The sequence below is a fragment of the Sciurus carolinensis genome, chromosome 15 (assembly GCF_902686445.1).
Source record: "Sciurus carolinensis chromosome 15, mSciCar1.2, whole genome shotgun sequence".
NCBI classification, from domain to species: domain Eukaryota; kingdom Metazoa; phylum Chordata; class Mammalia; order Rodentia; family Sciuridae; genus Sciurus; species Sciurus carolinensis.
In genome coordinates, this window is record NC_062227.1 from 68249108 (window position 1) to 68269276 (window position 20169).

The 20169-nt window shown below is 40.3% G+C and overlaps 1 protein-coding gene and 1 long non-coding RNA gene across 5 annotated transcripts in view; one reads left to right on the forward strand and one right to left on the reverse strand.

The window, feature by feature from the left end:
* Positions 1-16427, forward strand: part of Zcchc2 (zinc finger CCHC-type containing 2) — a 58051-nt gene extending 41624 nt beyond the window's left edge. For 2 of the 4 annotated variants that reach the window (XM_047526314.1, XM_047526316.1), the window contains exons 12-14: positions 1985-2113; positions 6597-8090; positions 8993-11100. In XM_047526314.1, coding sequence (XP_047382270.1) covers positions 1985-2113; positions 6597-8090; positions 8993-9060 — 1691 coding nt within the window. In that variant the 3' untranslated portion in view covers positions 9061-11100. Of the gene's footprint in view, positions 1-1984; positions 2114-6596; positions 8091-8992; positions 11101-11746; positions 11868-12298; positions 12436-13447; positions 13890-14350 lie in introns of those variants that run through there. The other 2 variants (XR_007105169.1, XR_007105170.1) reach the window with 2 other exon arrangements.
* LOC124965435 (uncharacterized) lies at positions 14071-18591 on the reverse strand. The gene is made up of 2 exons (XR_007105171.1): positions 18326-18591; positions 14071-14426 (listed from the first exon to the last, which is right to left on the reverse strand). It is a non-coding gene; the product is annotated as an uncharacterized LOC124965435 (long non-coding RNA).
* Between the last annotated feature and the right edge of the window lie 1578 nt (positions 18592-20169).

Genomic DNA, 20169 nt, shown 5'->3' on the forward strand with positions numbered 1-20169 from the left:
TAGCAAACCAGCTGTTCAAAATTATCAATAACCAGGATTTTTGTTAGAGTAATAATTTGTTAAACAAGCTTTTTGGTTTTTTTTTTTTTTTTTTTTTTTTTGGTCTTCTTAATCATATGCAAGCCCTTTTTTATCATTTGAGATATGATAACAAATTTAAAAGTTTGTATCTATTTAAAAGGGCAGTTTGTGGCATATTCTTTGATATAATTGTTTCATTCTTACCTTCTGTAGACCTTCTGAATCACTGGAGGATCACATTAATTTCTGATCATAAAAGTTTCCAAAGTTCTGCACAAGTCTGAAGTACTCTCTGAATCATCAAAAAGAGAAAATACTTCCATTATAGTGGATTCCTGTATTTAGTTCTTTGAAAACTGCCATTTAACATACGGCAATTTGGTAATTAGAATATTCACTAGCTAGTACAGTGTAAAGGAAATTATGTTATAAGTCTTATTTGGAGACAATGAACTCTTCATTTTGTTACGTGCTGACTTTGAAGTATTTATATGCAGATTTTTCCATATATGCCACCATTTTATAGGTTTCATTTTCGTGAGTCCAATTTAATGCCAAGTTGTTAAGCCACTATGGCACATTGGATTGTCTTTCAGTCTTTATTGTTGACTTGCATCCCTTTCTTTAGTCATGTTGTAACTAGTAATTCGGAGAGCTTGTTATTATGTATGAATATATGTCAGATTGCTTTTTGGAAAATTATTACCTGCCCATATTATTCCTCTGCCACTTTCCTTGTAGCCTCATGAAGTTTTGTAAATTTTTCCCTTGGCAATTTATTGTTTAATGTATCGTCCAGAAGGAATTAGCAGCACGTACATTCATAATGCCCTTATTTTCTTCAGTCTTCATCCAGCATTCGAGTGGCTAGGCTACTAGATCATCTTGAACAGTCTTAACAGTGTTTTAAAGGATCTCCTTAAAAAGACACAAGGTAGTTAGTTAACTAAATCGCCCTTTACGCAAATAGTGTCTTTTCTCTGATACACATTTTGCCAAGTGATTAAAAACCATTACCTTTGGTTCTGCCAGGTTGCCACAGAAATGATTCACTCATCTATAGTTAAGAACACCCTGGAGTTGCTCATATGGGGATTTATACACTAATCATGTATTGGGTGTTTGCTGTAGGGTAGAAACTATGCAGGCTATTGGGTTTATAGAAATGATCAGGACAGTTCCCTAAGTCCAGCTAGTATATGAATGTCTAATACCCGACACACCTGTAATCTTCCCTTAAGTGTCCAAAACAGATATAGCTAGTAGATTATGGTAGATTCTATACCCATTCCTATCCACCTTGATATAGTCCTGGCTTTTGGGTAGAACTTCAGGGGCTACCCAGTCTACTAGATGGGAAGCTTTTTAATTTTTTAAGCAGTGGGGCTTTTTTATTTTTTTAAGTAGTGGGGCCTTATAATTTTTGTTGAATAGACTTTCTGGAAGATCACTCTCTTCTTTTTTTTTTTTTCTTTTTTTATAGTTGTAGATGGACACAGTACCTTTATTTTATTTTATTTTATTTATTTTATGTGGTTCTGAGAATCGAACTCAGTGCCTCACACATGCTGGACAAGTGCTCTACCACTGAGCCATAATCCCAGTCCAACCACGCTGATCTTAAAAGGATTTTCCAACAAACTCTGAGGAGTTATAATATCTAGACTTAGAAAGTGGCTTAAAGTAGTATTATTGCATCGACCCTACAGAGAACCTTAATTCTGATTTTTTTGGGTGTCCATAGATGTTCTTCTATGCCTTTTTAAGAGTATTTTTATTAGTTATTTTTAAGTTAAAATGGTTATTTAATAATAAATTTTTACCTGAATCAAAGATAAGCTTTTTAAGTAGGAAAACTGAAAAAATATTTATATTTATAGCTACACCTTATTTCTAATGGTTCATTTGAAACTTAATGTAACTACTTAACGTGATTTTTTTAAAATAGAATTGTTATTTTTAGATGTGAATTTGGACATTGGATCTGGACATGACACATGTGGAGAAACATCTTCAGAGAGTTACAGTTCTCCGTCTAGTCCACGACATGATGGAAGAGAAAGTTTTGAAAGTGAAGAAGAAAAAGACAGAGGTTTGCTTTTAGGAGGGGATATAGAGAGTGGTGGGGGTGGAGGGAAATTTTTGTTTTCTCTTACAGTCAAAGAATTTTTTGTTCCTATAAACCCCATTATCAAGTTTAAATTTGTTATGAAGGATATATTAAAGACCATTGCCTTAGAATTTCCTAGCAGTGTTGATTTTATAAATTTATTTCACTGCATATGAAATTAAATAGAAGACAGGATAACACCATGTAGTTAGCATCTAAAGATTAGAATTGTGTGTTAGATGCATGTGTATTTATACTTCTGATTTTCTCATGCTTGTTTCTTTTGTCATTATAAGATGTCCTCCTTTGTCTCTTATAATAATTTTTGTCACAATCTCTTGTCTGATAATGATATGGCCACTCCAGGTCTTTTTGAGGTACTGCTTGCCTATTACCTTATTTCTATTCTTTTACTTTAAACCTATTTGTGTGTGTTTGTGTGTGTTTATTCATTCATTCATTCATTCATTCATTCATATGTACATACATACATATATACATACACCCCAGGAATTGAACCCAGGGGTACTTATACTTTATTTGGAGATAGGTTCTCACTAAGTTGCTTAGAGCCTCAATAAGTTGCTGAGGCTTGCTTTGAACTTGTGATCCTCCTGCTTCAACCTTCCGAGCCACTGGGATTACAGGTGTATGCCACCCTGTTTGTGTCTTTAAAATGTGTTTCTTGCATACAATGCAGAGGTTAATTCATGGGTTTTTTGTCCATTTTGTTGCTCTCTGTTATTTGATCTGAGTTTTTAGGCCATTTATATTTAATATAATTACTGATAAGATAGTTTACAACAGCCATTTTGCTATTTGTTTTTTCTGTATATTATGTCTTCATTTCCTCCTTATGCAGATATTCAGCCAGCCAGCAGCGAGAACTTGAAATCTTCTTAGGTCTTTTCTGGGAATATATGTAGCCCTAAGCATCAGCATAGCTTTCTGCCATTCAACCTCCTGTGGACATCTCATTCCCCAGTTTTTCAGTTTTAATGACCTTTTTTGGTCAGCTTTTTGTTATCCCCAACTGATAACTGCCTCAGGCAGCCACATTTTTAAATAGGTACCACTAATTAATTATGACAAATGTCCTATGGGTAAGAGACCATCAACACAGAGTGAGTACTAGGTGCCAGACAAGTCACACATCAACAATTTTTTAGTAATGGGGCTCCAGAGGAACTCCAAATATATGTTCTTTCTAGAGACTACTATATTGTTAGTTTCCTTAGCTACCATAATTGAGGGCCTATTACTCTACAGGGCTACTTCAGAACTGGAGAAAGAGATGGGAGTAGGTTAGGACAAAGTAAAAGGCCATAAGGTTCTCTGCTCTTGTGAGATTCAGCTTTTTTTTCTTGGATAAATGTTCCTCAGATTGCTGCAAGCCTTTTAGTTAATTTCCATGGTTCTAAAAAGATTTAATAGTTTTTACAGTGGTTCTTGTTGCTTTTATGTAGTGGATCATTGGAATTTCTTAGTCTGCCATTCTGGTTTGAAAGTAAGATCTTAAAAAGGCACATGTTAAATAGAGGATTTTATTCTTTGGGAAAGGAGTCTGCTGGGGATTGAACCCAGGGTTGCTTTACCACTGAACTATATCACCAAAGCCCTTTTTAGTTTTTATTTTAAGATAAGGGCTCATTAAGTTGCCCAAGTGGCCTTGAATTTGGCAATCATTCTGCCTTGGCCTCCTGAGCAGCTAGGATTTCAAGGGTACTTCCACACCTAGCTGAGGATGCTCTTCTTTTTATACATGCTGGCACCAACTGATTGTTAGCATCGTGGTCAGAGTGTACCCATGCTGGGGTGGGGGACAAATATCAATTGACTTCTCTGTGGAGATCCGTAGATCCACCATCTTAGTTAGTGTGCCTTTCTTATTTGGGCAGCGTGAAGTTCTCTGGCACCTTCACTTCTACCTTGCCAGTCCAGTCATGTCTTAGGGAGCTATGCTGTGGTGTTGCTACTTTACAGATAACTGAAGTCAGCCTTTACTTTGTGGTTATTTTGTAGTCAACCAGATGTAGCATGCAGTGATTCACCACAGTTCTGTTGATCTGAATCAGTAATGCCCTTCTGCTCTGCAACTTACTCGTAAAAGAAAAGAACAAAAATAATTTCACAGAGTTACAAGAGAATTTTTATGCCTTCCCTAGAATAGATAAACTTAGTATGTTTCATTGCATATTATGTTTGGTTCTATCGGATGTATAAATAATTTTTTGACTCTTCAGCCCACCCATCAGATTTGACCTGGTTTTCAGCATTCCTTTCAACAGATAGCAAAGTCAGTTGGCTTTTGTGAAGGAACATGCCCTTTTTCATATAGGCTCAATTGTTAACAAATAAAATAATGAGCCTTCCTTAAATGAAAGAATCACTTAGGGCTCTCTCAACCCAGAGGAAATATGCATTGTGGTAGAGAGTTTTGGTCATTTTGGAAGTTTTAAGTACATGCAAAGGTTGCTTTAAAGATTTTGTGCCTTTGTTCCTCCTGTTGGTCATAGTGGAGTTTTGTTTGAGACTTATGTTTTCCAAAGTCAATACAAAAGAAGATAAGACCTACTCTAAATGTCTAGATGAGTCTTTACAATGCTCAGAAAACTACTTGGGATTATTTAAAAGCATGGGGCCCTTTGTTATGACTTAAGAAAATTTAAACAAAGCTTAGTTCATACAGAATTTTCACTGACCATCTGAAAAATGTTCCAGGTTCTTTTGGACTTTATTTTTGCCCTTAACTCTACACTAATGTGATGACATTGACATAATGCTTCAAATAAGTTCTTGATTTAGGGATACACTTTACTTTGCAAGCTTAGTAAGAAATACCCCAATAGTTAACCAATTCAGGGAAATTCATGCTAGGACCATTCATTCACTAATTGACTGCCTTCTCTAATATAAATTAAAATAGTTCAGTTAATAACACCGTTGACATTCTCTGTCATTAAGTCAATTCCATTTAACCTTTCTTCAGGAAATGTATTCTTCATTCGTTTTTAATATTCCGTTTCGAAAATTAACATCTTAGGCTAAATAAATATCATCAGTTCTTAATAAATGCAAATATTTTAAGTATCAAGTGCAATTCAGCTTATATTTACGAGCAGAAAGATTTTTAAATGGACACTACATTTAACTGAATGATATGTATACACATCAATGCAATATCTGGGCTCATCATGTTTAAGCATTATAAATTAAATATCATCTTTGCCCCCTTTTTACCAAAGTCTGGAAATCTAGGAATCTAGACCAAATATTTCTGTATGTAGGTGTAAAAGTGATGCTGTAGTGAAAACAAGTGCAATATAGTCGTATCTGCCATTTTGCTGTTTCGATTTGGGGGAAATGGCAGTGCTTCCGTATTCGCCTTGCTTCTTGTGTTACAGGATGTTCATTTTGTTGGTCTGGGGTTGTGGCTTGGTGGTAGAGTGCTTGCCTAGCACATGTGAGGCACTGGGTTCAATTCTCAGCAACACATAAATAAACAAAGTCGTTGAGTCCATCTACAACTAAACAAAACTAAAAAAATATAAAGAATTTTCATTTTTTTACTAATAGTGTCTTTAAATTTTCTTTCCTCCATTGAAATATGTAGTAGTAGCCTGGCATGGTGGCACATGCCTGTAATCCCAACAACTTGGGAGACAGGAGCCAGGAGTATTGAAATTTCAAAGGCTGGCCTAGGCAACTCACCAAGACCCTGTCTCAAAAATTAAAAGGACTGGGGATGGAGGGAGCTCAGTGTTAAAGCACCCCTAAACCTAGTACCCCTGCCACACACATCCTGCAAAGAAATACAGAAGTAAGAGTATTCTTTAAAAACTCTTCCATTCTCTACCTTTAGACATTTGAGTTAAATATTATTTTGATTGAGGTCCTTTAAAAAAATATTCATTTATCTGAGACAAACTGAAGATATTGGGTTTGACAGTATAGAATATGAATCAAGTGGATTGCCTAAAACTGATTAAGGTTTAAAATAGCTGATATTTTTCTTAGTAATAAGGTGATATTACTAAGAAAAATGTCTGCATTTTATACTGTGCTTCATTCAGTCCCCAAATAACCTTTGGTTTTATTATTTTGCTTATATCCCCATATTTTAGAAATCATGAATAAAGTCATGAATACAATGATCCATAGAAATTTTTTTAAAAGGTCATTTTGGACAGTCAGGAAAGGCGATAGAGGGACACGTTCCAAACTTCAGAGTTAACATTAGATACGCTTGATTTTTATTTCTGTCAAGAAAGATTCAATGAGCTGGAGCTACAACTCAGTGGTAGAGTGCTTGCCTAGCACGTGTGAGGCCTTGGGTTTGAACCTCAGCACCACATAAAAAAATAAATAAGGATAATTGTGTCCATCTACAACTAAAAGTACTTAGGAAAAAAAAAAGATTCAAGTTATGCTTGGGTTAATATCTATTTGTATTTGTTTTCTTTAGACACAGACAGCAATTCTGAGGATTCTGGGAATCCATCAACAACCAGGTTTGCAGGTTATAGTTCTATCAACCAGACTGTCACTGTCAAGCCACCTGTTCAGATTGCTTCACTAGGAAATGAGAATGGAAACATTTTAGAAGATCCCTTGAACTCGCCCAAGTATCCACATATTCCTTTTATGCCAACTTTACACTGTGTCATGCACAACGGTGCCCAGAAGTCTGAAGTTGTCATTCCTCCACCCAAATCTGCAGATGGCAAAACAATAGGGATGCTTGTTCCTAGTCCTGTTGCTATTTCTGCAATAAGGGAGTCCACAAATTCAACCCCTGTTGGAATCCTTGGGCCAACAGCTTCTACTGGAGAATCAGAAAAGCACCTTGAATTGCTGGCTTCCCCTTTACCAATTCCATCAACTTTCCTTCCACATAGTAGTACTCCTGCTTTGCACCTAACATTTCAGAGGCTAAAATTGCCACCACCACAGGGATCTTCTGAGAGTTGCACAGTTAATATACCACAACAACCAACTGGAAGTCTGAACATCGGATCACCAAACACTGCCTTTATTCCTGTTCATAACCCAGGTAGTTTTCCAGGATCTCCTGTGGCTACTACGGACCCCATCACAAAATCTGCATCCCAAGTGGTAGGACTAAATCAAATGGTGCCTCAAATTGAGGGAAACACAGGGACAGTCCCTCAGCCTACCAATGTGAAGGTAGTTCTTCCAGCAGCTGGTCTCTCAGCTGCACAGCCACCAGCTTCCTATACCTTGCCAGGCTCTCCCCTTGCTGCCAGTGTGTTACCCACCCCGAATTCCAATGTGCTCAACACAGCAGCCACTTCTGCCCAGCCAGCAAGTGCAGGCATCAGCCAGGCCCAGTCCACTGTTCCTCCTGCAGTTCCTACCCACACCCCAGGCCCTGCCCCAAGCCCAAGCCCTGCTTTGACACACAGTACTGCGCAGAGCGAGAGCACATCCTACATCAGTGCTGTGGGGAACACGAACTCTAATGGCACAATAGTGCCACCACAGCAGATGGGCTCAGGTCCTTGTGGTTCTTGTGGGCGAAGGTGCAGCTGTGGGACCAATGGAAACCTTCAGCTAAATAGTTACTATTATCCCAATCCAATGCCTGGACCAATGTACCGAGTCCCATCGTTCTTCACTCTGCCATCCATTTGCAATGGCAGCTACCTCAACCAAGCACATCAGAGCAATGGAAACCAACTTCCTTTTTTTCTGCCTCAGACTCCATATGCAAATGGACTGGTGCATGACCCAGTCATGGGGAGCCAAGCCAACTATGGCATGCAACAAATGGCAGGATTTGGGAGATTCTATCCCGTATATCCAGCACCTAATGTAGTTGCCAACACCAGTGGTTCGGGGCCCAAGAAGAATGGGAATGTCTCATGTTACAATTGTGGTGTAAGCGGACACTATGCACAGGACTGTAAGCAGTCATCCATGGAGGCCAATCAACAAGGTAATCACAATAACTCCCAGAGGACTTGTTTTTGAGTTCACCTGTTTCTCCTCCTTCCTTCCTTTTCTTGATCATGTGATTCTGTTGTAGCAGAAAGATCTGTTTGTGTGTTCATTTACAGATGTGTTTTCAGTGCAACCAGAAAAACCTAGTATAGACCCAAGTCCCACAGAGCACAAGGAAAGTCAGAGGAATTTAGTTCCCAATTAAGGAATAAACTCTAAAGGCACTTTTCATGAAATATAGAGGGAATTTGAATTATATAATGTTAAATCTCTTACTTATGGCACTTTTTAAAAAAACTACAATCCTGTTTCAAAGAGTAAGCAAAAATGTTTAATATTAAAAAACTTGGACGTTAAGCTAGTCTATCTGACATGTAAGGTTTTTAGTAATTGTTCAGTGTCTGTGCCTAACCAGCTGACCTTGTGTGTATGCCCAGCAAATGTCTAAGAAAAACAGATCCAAGATTCTGTTGCATTTTAGAGCAACAAAATAAACATCAATTTAGGAGTAAGGGAATTAGATCTAAGTTCAACGTTACTACCACCAAAATGAAAATGTGCTTACGCAAGTAATAAGATAGAAAATTCATGTTGACCTCCAATTCTTTGACTTGCATTTGACCCTTGTCATTTTACCATATCTTACTCAGAAAAAGTCTTGAATTGGGAATCTATCTATTTGGTATTCTTAAAGCAAGATCAAGTTTGATGGCTTTAGGTTGAACTTAAAGCACAAACTTCATATTACTTTTTAAAAAATAATTTATTTGCCATTTTGGAGTGGTATTAGTGTTTAGAAAAGTGCCTTCTGAAGAGCATGCCCGTTTGATATCTTGTAGTGGTTTGTGATGCGTGTCGTTGTAAGCGGTGACTTAGCAGTTCTCTTTCCCGTTTTAGGCACTTACAGACTGAGATACGCACCTCCCCTCCCCCCTTCTAATGATACGTTGGATTCTGCAGACTGAAACAAGTAAAGCTTGCCTACTTAATACACTCAAGTGTGGGGAGTCATGGGGTGTGGAGGGGAGGAAAGGAAAGGTATTTTGTTTGTTTCTTTGTCTATACATTTCCTAGATTTCTATGCAGTTGGGAGTTTTTATTTCTCTTGTACCAATGTCCAAAATAAGAAAGAATGCAATGCTTCTGAGCCTCTGGTCTCCTGGTTCAACAACAGGCTTATATGTATGATACATGTAACTTAAACTTCAGACAAACTATCAAAAGGAAAATGTTGATGCGTGCTTTTTTTTTACACTGAATACTTGCTGTGTGCAATGTTTACTGAATCTTTAAAACTGTGTATTTGACCTTTTTTTTACAACACTGGTGACAGTCATATGGTTTTGGAAAAAAAACAAAACAAAACTTTGCTTCTTCCCTAGCTTTTCTCACTCTCACCCTAAACTACACTTTTCTGGCCAGCCACACTCTCCCTTTCCCTGGCCTGCGGCAGGAGTGCCTGGCAGTGTACTTGTCCACTTTTCTGTAAACTGCTCTGCATATAAAGTGAGGGTAAAATGTTTCACCTTAATCCTACAGGAGAAATTAAATTCCCAAGATAGTATGTATATATGTAATAAACAGCATCACACAAATACATATATGCAGTGCTTGTTGTCCAAATAAACATGAAAATAAGTGGGAGCAAGAGGAAGAAGTCAAACCATATGAAGCTGAAAAGATATGACCTATGGACAGACAGCTTTTTCTTAGGAAAAAGAAAAGAAAAGAAAAAACAACTCTTTCCTTCCATCATACTTTTCTAGCCTGTTGCTTCAGAGAGACACAAAGTGAACACACTGGTGTGAATGTCATTCTGTGTGCTTGTGTTTGTGATGAAAGTCAACAGCCAGTTCTACTCGTCGTCTACTACCATGTCCTGCTCAAAGACACTACTTGAGTAAAGATCTCTTCTTTTGCTATACCAACTGTTACAGTGTTATGTTGTGTTTAAACTGTGTGTGGTTTATTGCAATCCGAACAGAAGCTATGGGTTTCTTACAAAAAAGTCAGGTATTTGTTCCCTAACCTGTCTCTCGTAGCGAAGTCACTTTTATAAACGTTTACCACTAAGCTTGATTATAATGTGAAAGACTGAATTCTGAGTGTGTTAAGATGGTATTAATCATGTCAGTGTCATGTCACTAAGTTTAATGCTGCTGTTTAAAAAAATTTTTTTAAAGCCAATCTATGTACTAAATTGCTTCCAGGTAATTTTTGATTTCCTAAAGTGCACTGAGGTTATCTGGAAGATTGGGTGTATTTTTTGGTGACTGCTGCATTCAACAGCAATGAACAGCTACCACTGTACAGTCATAGGTTTAAGGGTTGGGGTTTTGTTTTCCCATTCCTCAGTACAGAGCAGAAATGATAGATTTTTGTGTGTGGAATAACATTGGTATGCAGCAGAGGAACTTAAATATTTGGTCTTGGTTCAGAAGCCTAACAGATTGCTAGACAAAAGAAAAAACTTGAAGAAAAAAGAAGCTTAATTTAATGCTTCATAAGTAGCATTTATATTTATAGCACCAATGTACATTTTGAAACTTTCAGGGGTGGGAGTTATGGGGAAGGGAAAGGGGTTATAAAGGGGTAGATGAAAGCTTTAATTTAGAAAGAAAGAAGTTCGAGTAAAGGAAATTATTTTGATTAAATATATTTTATTTGATCTGGGTATTTTTGGACCACATTATTAAATTAATTGTTAAGCTGCAGTTGGGTTGTTCAGGTGAGAGTGTTGATGATACGCCATGTGTGAGCGCGTTGGGAATCACTCGCCAGTTGTACTTTATGGAGCTTATTTTATGATTTAAAATACTGTACTGTACATAGGAGGTGTGTTACCTTCTCCTTATTTGTATGTTTACCATATACTTTGATATTTGAAATGTTATGTACTGGAAAGGCCACTTATATTTCTAGAAAAGATTGGATTTTATGCAACCTTTTTTCCTTGAATTAACAGCAATAAAAAAATGAAAAACAGCTAAGAATTGTGCCTTATTGCAAATTTTATAAAAATTAAAGGTAGGAGATCATACACGGTGGGGTTTTTGTTTTGTTTTTGTTTTAGGATCAACCCATTTCCCTGTAACATGGGCAGTGAATCTCAGTCATTTATTATCTGGGCGTTCTTCACTCTTCCCCCAAATGACCTTACTGTGTAGATCATCTTTGTGGCCCTGAGAGAAGGGAGACTTCCTCCTGCCTCTGCTGAGCTCACGCTGTGTACCAGGGCTACAGTGGTGAACAGCAAAGTCCCGTCGGCCTTGAGCTTGGCTTTCTGGCGTAGGCCCTCCCTCACTGGAAGCGTGAAGGACCTAATTTACTTCCTCAGATTTTTTTGGTTTTGTTTTTTCAATCAGGCAACTACCTTGGCTCAGTATTGAATATCAAAATCATTGGTTCTCCTATCATCTAGTCTCAGTCAGCGTCTAAACCGTCAGTAATGTCTAAGGCACTGGTGGGAACCAGTGCTGCTCTGCCTGAGCCCTCAGTACTGCCCCAGCCCCAGCATTCAGCATTCAGCATAGTGGTGGACAGTGGGAAGGGCCAGCCCCAGGGAACTATAGCCACCTGATGAATGTTGCCTCTGTGTCCAGGGCATTTGAAAGGATTTGATTGTTTACAGGCACCAACTTTTCCCTTTAGCCAATAAATGTGCACCTGTACGTAGCAGATGTGTCTTCAGCCCACCTTCAAATTAACAAGAATGTCTCCAGTGTCCTCACTTCGGTTACTTGCCTGTCCCTTCTCTCCCCACTATACCAAGGTAATGGCTGCTCTACATTGTATATTCTTTTGCTTTTGTCTGTTTTCTCACCTCTGATGTTTTCCCTAAAATATACAACTTTTTTTTTTTGCTTTTCTTGAGCTTTATAAAAGGGGTGCCTTTCCATACCTAGTCTTCTGGATCTGGCTCTGTTATCTGGTTTTATGGTTCCAACATGATGTTCCTCATGTTTATTCATTTTTCACTACCTTAAAATGTCCTTTTGGTGGCAGGAAGAGAATATAAACAAACAGTTTATCTGTTATTCTGTCAACTGACATTTGGATGGTTTTCATTTTTCTCTATTATGAGCAGGGCTGCTGGGAACATTCTTGTATCTCCTGCAAGTTTGTTAGGGTATACATCTAAGAGAGCAATTGCTGGACATTCAGATACTCAGTTTTCCAAGATTTTCTGTATTGTTTTCCAAGTGATTTCACAGTCATACCAGCAATGTACCAGAGACTCCTGAATCCATGTCCTGACACCCTCCCAAGATGATGTCATAGAGCTACGGAAGGCAAGGCCAGGGATGTGCAACCAGAAGATGCTGGCCCCAGAGGGGGAGGTGAGTTGAGGCCAGGACAGCGTGAGCAGGGTTAATGGTCACCACGTGGGGAAGGAGATGTACAATAGGCAGAAAGCGCATGTAACACAGACACACATGGCAGTAGTGTGTGGTTGGGGCGGTGGGGAGACAGTGCAGTACATTAGTAAAGGGAATATATTTAAAAGTTACAAGATGTATGGACGCAGTTGATAAAATAGACTTAGAATGGAAATTTGGAATTGATAGAATAAAAAATTGGAAGTTACCAAGTTGTAAGTGGTGGAAAAACATTGACTGTAGTATTTGAGGGAAGTTGATTGATTGAGGAAAGAAAGCCTGGAGTTTCAGAGAATGGGTAGCCTGAGATAGTCATTTAGACTAGTGTTGGAAATGGGAAAGGTCCATCCAAGAGTGAGAATTGGCATAGTGAAGCCACTTTAGAAAGGGGTTGAAGACAAGGAGAAGGAACCTTGGGGCCTGAGCTTCATTTCCCCTGGATGTAAAATGAGATCGCTCATTTTGAATCATGTCTCTGGCAATTAAATGTGATAGTAGATAGGAAAGGCCCAACATAATGAAATAGCACCAAGGAGGCAAATCCAATTTTGATGAACAGAAAGTTCCATCCACTTCCTGTTTTAGAAGATGGAAAAAGTGTAGAAGAGAATGTGTGAATCCAGGGGTGAAGATGATGGTTCTTTGGGTGGGGAGGGACCTCATAAATAAATTTCTTCATTCTGTTAGGGTTAGTTAATTCTGCTCCGTGTACTCATTAAAAAACTTCCTTATCCACGAAAATGCAATCTAGTCAGAGTTTACCAAGTAGTGGCAGAGATGGCTGTATATGCATACATACATGTCCAAGTCGTGGCATCCTGATTACTCCATACCAAAGTAAAATAAGTCCTTCACAAGGCAAATCCACATTCAAAATTTTTTTTTAACGTAAGTACTACAAATCAAATTTTTCTGAGAAGGTTCTAAAGAGATTAAAGCTTGGTGTAAAATATCTTTTTTCTCTTTTCAACAGGGACCATCTGGTACTTGTGAGCATCCTCATTTGAGCTTGGAAGACACCTGTTTTCAATTCTGCATACTGATGACAAAAGCATTCTAAGATTGAGGCAATGAAGCCACATGGAGGCAAGCTGTGGCAGTAATTCAACCCCACAACCCTTCTGTAATCTTTTTCTGGAAAGAAGCAAATGTCAATTCCCCACCCCACAAAAAAGAGCCCATTTATTTTCAGAGAAGTTTTTGAGGTGTGTGCTCTGACTTGAAACATGGTCACTGCATACCCTCAGCTTCAAGGAGTGAGGCCAGCTGGGACGAGACGGAGGGGCTCTATAGTCTGAACTGAGTGGCAGGTGTCACCTGGGGACCAAGGGTGTGTTTCAACTGCAGTACTATTGACCCTTCAACACGACCCTGAGCGCAGAGGGCACACTATGGTGGACAACCTTGTCTTCCAGGTACCCCATTAACATTCACTTGCACAGTTTGTATTCTTAAGGTATTTTGTGTTATCACTGTGTATAAATCACAGCTGCTGGGTTTATACATGCAAAGCTTTGTAATTCTTAAATGCTGTCTTTTTTTTTTTTTTTTTTTAAAAGAAGCCCTCTCTTTTAGAACATAGGTATACATGCCTTTTTTTTTTTTTTTTTTTTTTTTTTTAATATAAACATTTATCAGTCTTGGAACACCGGGATGTTAGAGTTCTCTCCTGTTGTGGAAAATGCAGCACATACACTCCTGGGAACCAAAGACTCTTCCCTCCCACAATCACACCTCCATCTGCAGTGACTGGGGGACTTGTTTACCAGAAGCTCTTCATCCCAAAATTCTGTTTGCTCTTTGAAATTGGTGGGTGGGAGGTGGGGTGAGGTGGGGCTTGGGTGGTGGTTCATCATTTTTCTTTTCACTCTTGCAGCTCCAATTTGATCCACTGTGGAAGGTTTCTGCCAGCCTCTCACCAGAAGAAATTGCTGATTGGAAAGCAGTGACACCTGGTGGGAGACAAGGACAGTGCAAGCAAGCAGATGGTATTTCCTACTGACCAAATTTAGAGAAAATTAAACATAAGAGAGAAAAAAATTTGTGATTATAAACCTGTGCCCCAACCCTTAAAGAATGCAGGCAGCTGGCCATAAAATCAATTTGAATAGTCTCAGCCATTGCCATCCCAGTGGTGTAGAAAGCCTATAAATATCCTAAAGGCATTAACAGTACTTCACAGTTTGCATTGCACTTTCCTCTGTGTTCATGTGGTCATCACAGCTGTGAAGGGGATGGGCTCTTCCTCTCTATTTTACAGGTTAGGAATTCAGGGTTCAGGGAGATTAAATGCTGCAGACAACGCCAGTGATGAAGGCTGGACCCCAACTCCAGATTAATGCTCACAGCTGCTGCTCTGCTGGAGCAAGTGCAGAGACTTTTAAAGCCATAGGACCCACAGAACTTGCAGCTTCTGATTCCTGAGAGGGTTCGGCCACATCATGAGCATACCGGGCACATAGGCCATGTCCTAATCAAGTAGGGTGTCTCTGTCAGGGTTTCTTCAAATGGTTATGGGGAAAAGTTTCCACAACTAGGAAACCTTCGGACTTTCAGAATTAACCTTTAAGCTTATATCCATCTCAGATAAATCCAAGGTGCATCAGTGCTTGTCTATATTGAAGGTTTAAACATGCATAAATACCCTTTGTTGGAAAACAGTTTGACTCTACGAAGGCTTTTCTTATCCCTGAATGTCTTAAGCATGAAGTGAATGTTCATTAGTTTGAAGACTTCAGAAATGAAGCAGTGGTGCAAGCAGAAAGGAAGAGTACTGACTGATAACCGCGAAGCTCTACCATTCACACACACATTGTCCCTTTCTGTGCACCCACCTCCTGAAGAAAACACTGAAGGCAAAGAATGATGGTGGCAAACTAACCCTCATGCAGAAACAGGAAAAATCACCCAAAGGCTTGCTGAGTACTAAGAGTGCCACCAGATGACTTACTGAAAGCTCCTCCTTGTTAGGTTAAGTTAGGCATATTTGTTACATGGAAATGGAGTCATTCTGAACACCTTCATAAGATCAAAGAGGCAGTATCACCTGTGATTTTTGTTCCCAAATCTTACCCGCGTGTGACCTTTCTCAGACTGATTTACAGAATGGGGATAATAACACTGTGGAGTAGTTGCAAGGATTAAATCTGTGAAGTATATAAGCACTAAATGCCTGACACATAGTAGGCTCGTGTGTGTGTGTGTGAGAGAGAGAGAGAGAGAGAGTAGGCTCTGTGTGTGTGTGTGTGTGTGTGTGTGTGTGTGTGTACGTGCGCGCGCCTGCTCACACCCCAGGAATCAAACCCAGGGCCTCACATGTACTAGGCAAGGGATCTACCACTGAGTCATGCCCCCTAGCCTCCCCAGTAATTTGTAACAGTAGGTATCACTTGAATGCCCATTATAGACCATACACGTGACTCATTTCAGCCTCACCATATCCCTGTGAGGTAGGTCCTAAACCCCATTTTACAGTTAGGGATCTTAGGGCACAAAGGCTGAGGTAAGTGTCCAAGGGCACAGAGCACTTAGGCCCAGGTAGCGTGGCTTTAGGATGCTGCTCCACATCTTTGTGTCAGGTTATAGGTCTGTCACTGAGGTACAGTCAGCCTTGCACTGGAATCAGGCAGGTCCTGCCTTGGACATCACCATCTGGAACAACTGGCCTTCCTGGGCCTTTCATCTCATCTGAAAGCTACACATATTGTCACTAACAGTGGTAGAAGTTGAGTTATATGATCTCTGTAGTTCCTTTGAGTTACAAATGCTGTGACTTGAAGCTTACTTATTCACTTTATTTCTCAAGGTTTATAATTCTTTAGCTTCTTTTTGTTTTGATGGATTTGAAGTCCTCTGGTGTGGTCAGGAGCACAAACCTCTACTCCTAACAGCTTGATACAAGACAGTGTTGAGGCCTTGAGAGAAGGCTGAAATTAGGCCAGTCAGGCACTAGGTGGCAGCACAAGCAAAGTGCTCGCTACACATGGCTGTCAGCTGGACCAGTTTCTGCTCCATCATTTTGCTCTTCTATGCTTATGTAGTTTTTTTTTTTTTTTTTTTTTTTTTTTTTTGGGGGGGGGGGCGGTTTTCAGTCAAATAATACTCATAGATGTGAATCATGCTGAAGGGCATGGGATTCAGGATTGACAACAGATAGCCAGGGTATCTGTTACCACGGCAAACTATGGCCCTGCAAGCTAAGAATGGTTCCTACATCTTTAAATAGTTGAAAAAGAAAATAGTAGGTGTGAGAGTATATGAAATTTAAATTTCAATGTCTACAAATAAAGTTTTGGAACACAGGTACTGCTTCTGCCTTGTAACATCCAAGTTGAATAGATATGACAAAACACCGTGTGGCCCTCAAAGCCCAAAATATTTATTGTGTGTCCCTTTACAGAAAAAAAAACTAGCCAATCTCTGGCATCTTCCTTAAGTAAAGAGGTAGTTCCCATTATCTTTAAAGTCCTATGCTATGATTAGGAATTTGCTCCCTCCTTCTTAGGGTTCTTTTCTTAGCACAATAAAACAGCATTGGTGCTTAAGTTACTGGTACTTACACACTTCGGGTCACTTGGCAAACATGGGCTGCAAGCACAGCCTAGTGAGGAGCACAGCCAGCTAGCTGCATCATAGTATCATGCCCTGGGGTTGCCAAGGTGAGAGGTCAGTGCTGCCTGCAGAAAATTGCCAAGGATTTCCAAAGGACACATTTTGTGCCAAAAGGAAGAAGGAAAATTTTTTCCTTAGTACAAGGTGGGAAGGTGGCATCATCAAAGCTGTGTTTCTAGAAAACATGGGATATATCCAGTAGAGGGATGAGAATCCAGAGAGCACTGGAAGAGCCAGGAAGGAGCAGGGCTGGGTGTGGGTACCAGACAGGTGAGGGGGGGAAGTGGTTGCAGATCCTCCTTAACCAACAGAGGAGCCAGGAGTTTTTTGGGGTTTGGGGATTTTTTAATTTGTTTTGTTCTTTAGCACTAGGGATTGAACCCAGGAGTGCTGATCCACCTCCCAGTCCTTTTTTATTTTGAGACAGGGTCTCGCTAAGTTGTAGAGAAAGGGGTTTCAGAGAAAGCCTCAAAACTGAGACTGATAATTCAGAGACATTGGAGAAGATCAAGAGAATGTGCCCTGATTTGGGGGCAGGGGGGGATGAAATGGCTGTCATTATCATATGCAGTGTGGCTGGGGAATACTCTGTCACTGGTGAAGACAGTTGCAGAAGGGACGGTATCCAGGAAGGGGATTGAGCAGAGCTGGAGGAAGCCTCCAGGCCGGGGGACTTAACTGCTGTTGGGGAGAGGAGGAAAATGACCTGATGGCCATTTTTTCCTTAGTTAAATGGAGTGGGATCTGCAGGAGGGAGTAATTTTGACTGCTCCATAGAGCAAGTTGCTGAGGGGCACTGAGCCAAAGGCCAACAGCCCTGAAGGCCAGCATAGGTCACAACCAAGTGCTTTGAGTGTGACCACACAGCATAGTTTTTTCTATTTTGTTTTTTGTTTTTCCCTGTTGATGTAAGAAGCTGGAGAAGGAGAAGGGTTAGGCTGGAGATCTTCAGATTCCCTGTAAAGATTCTGTGTTCATTTTAACCACCTCTTCTGGACTTTTCCTTGTCCTTTCCATCACTCTCCCAAAGAGCCCATTTCTTTCTCCTCTACAAGCCCCAAATGCCTTGCCAGACGGGGCCAACTCCTGCTTGGCTCCTAAACTCAGAAATCAGCTCTCCCCATAGCCACCCTGGGCCCAGGATTCTGCTACCTCCCACCTCTCTAGCCTTCACTTTTTCAAGCTCAGGTTCCTGTCCCAGCTTCCAGGATATTGTTCCAAAATAAGTAGAGAGACTTACCTCAGGAGAACCAAGCTTTGTCCATGAGTCAGTAAACCTGGTCACACATCAAACCGGGGGAGGAAGAGTCCCAGGCCCTGGTGGGGAGCTGTCTTTCTGCAGTGTGCATGCACCAGGCATCGGGCTGAGAGCCTGCAGGAGTGATCGCGGTACATCTGCAGGCTCTGCATGGCGGTAGAGCCTGCAGGAGTGCTGCAGCTGGGCTTGTCTGGTGCGCAGGCGGCAGAAGGTGAGTGTCTGAAGTCAGCCTCCCTCGGCTGGTGGGTGTGAGGGAAGAGCAGCTCGCTAAACATAGGAGCATAAATTCTACTTTGGGGGTGGGGGCAGGGGTGTTTGAGCCAGTGGGATGAGCGACTTCCAAGCACTTCACAAGGATCTAGGAACTAACGAATAAGTGACCCTGCAATTCTTCTCTAACCCCATCTGCTTGCTACATTTTTTAAGCAGCAAAATAGTATGGAAGTCATTGGCGTGGGAGGCTAAAATATGCCACCCCAAAATACACTTCCTCTGCACATTTGGAGATGGCTATTCAGAGAAACTGCAGACACAGGAACAGTTCTGAGAAGGCCTTTTGTAACAGAAATGGGTGTCTAAAGCAGATGCACAGTCTAGAAGTAAATAGGGTTGTGAGCAGGCCTGCTCCTGCCACCCCCTCTCTGCCTTCCCTCATTGTATGTGGACACCCCTGCCCAGAGATGGCCACAGGATGTCTTGGCACGTGTTCTGAGGGCTCTAACCCAGGAGACTTTGCCTGCATAATAAAAACCTTTGTTCAGCGTGTGACCTCCCCTCACCTCACGTACCTCCTGCCTTCCAGGAGCTCCACAGTCCTGTCCCTGTCTGGCATAAAAATGTAAGTTCATCAAGCCTTTCTTTGAGTCTCACATTTTGCTTGGTATCCTGTGCACTTGCTTATGATGTATTTGGATGCCTTTTCTCCTGCAAATCTAACTAGTGTCTGTTTATTTCATAGACTCAAAAACTGAACCATCAGAGGGGGAAAGAAAAATTTCTTCGCCCCTATATCAGTATAAACAGTTTGACCACTAAGGCTACCACTTATGAGCTGGCACCAGACCTGAACTCCCTTACCAGGATAAAGGATAGTGTCCACCTTATAGCTGTGCGTGCTTAATAAAATAATGCATTTACATGTGGTGCCAAGCATACACAGAACACTAAGACATGGTTGTTTCCTTTAAAAATGTCTTATTCAAAACCTGCCTTCCTATTTTAGGGCCTGTCAAAATCAGGAATGCCATTCTCTGGATTAGACTGTGCCTTGTTCTTTTGTTTGTGTTAGCCGTTTTCATTTTACATGATTGTAATCATCCTATATACACATTTTCTTTCTGTTGTACAGTTGATGTGTCAATATTGATAACTTTATTACTAACTAAAGTTTATAGTAACAGGGTTCACTTTTGTATAGTTCTGCTGGGTTTGATGATGTATAATGACATCTATCCACTATTACAATATCATGCAGAATGCTTTCGCTCTCCTAAAAATCCTCTGTATTCCACCTATTTATCTCTCCCTCCTACCTAACCCCTGGCGATCATAGATCTTTTTGCTCTCTCTCTGGATTTGCCTTTTCCAGAATGTCATATATAGCTTCTCTTCCACTTACAGTGGGGTAACAGCATGATAATTCCACCATCAACTGAAAATATTGATAAGTAGAAAATGAATTTAAGGTACCTAACCTACCAACGTCACAGACCAACCAGTGGTTCACTCTGGGGGCTTCACTTTGCTGCTGGTGCCCAGCATCCCGAGAGAATCATGCTGCACATCACTAGCCCAGAAAAAGATCCAGTCAAAATTTAAAGTGCAAC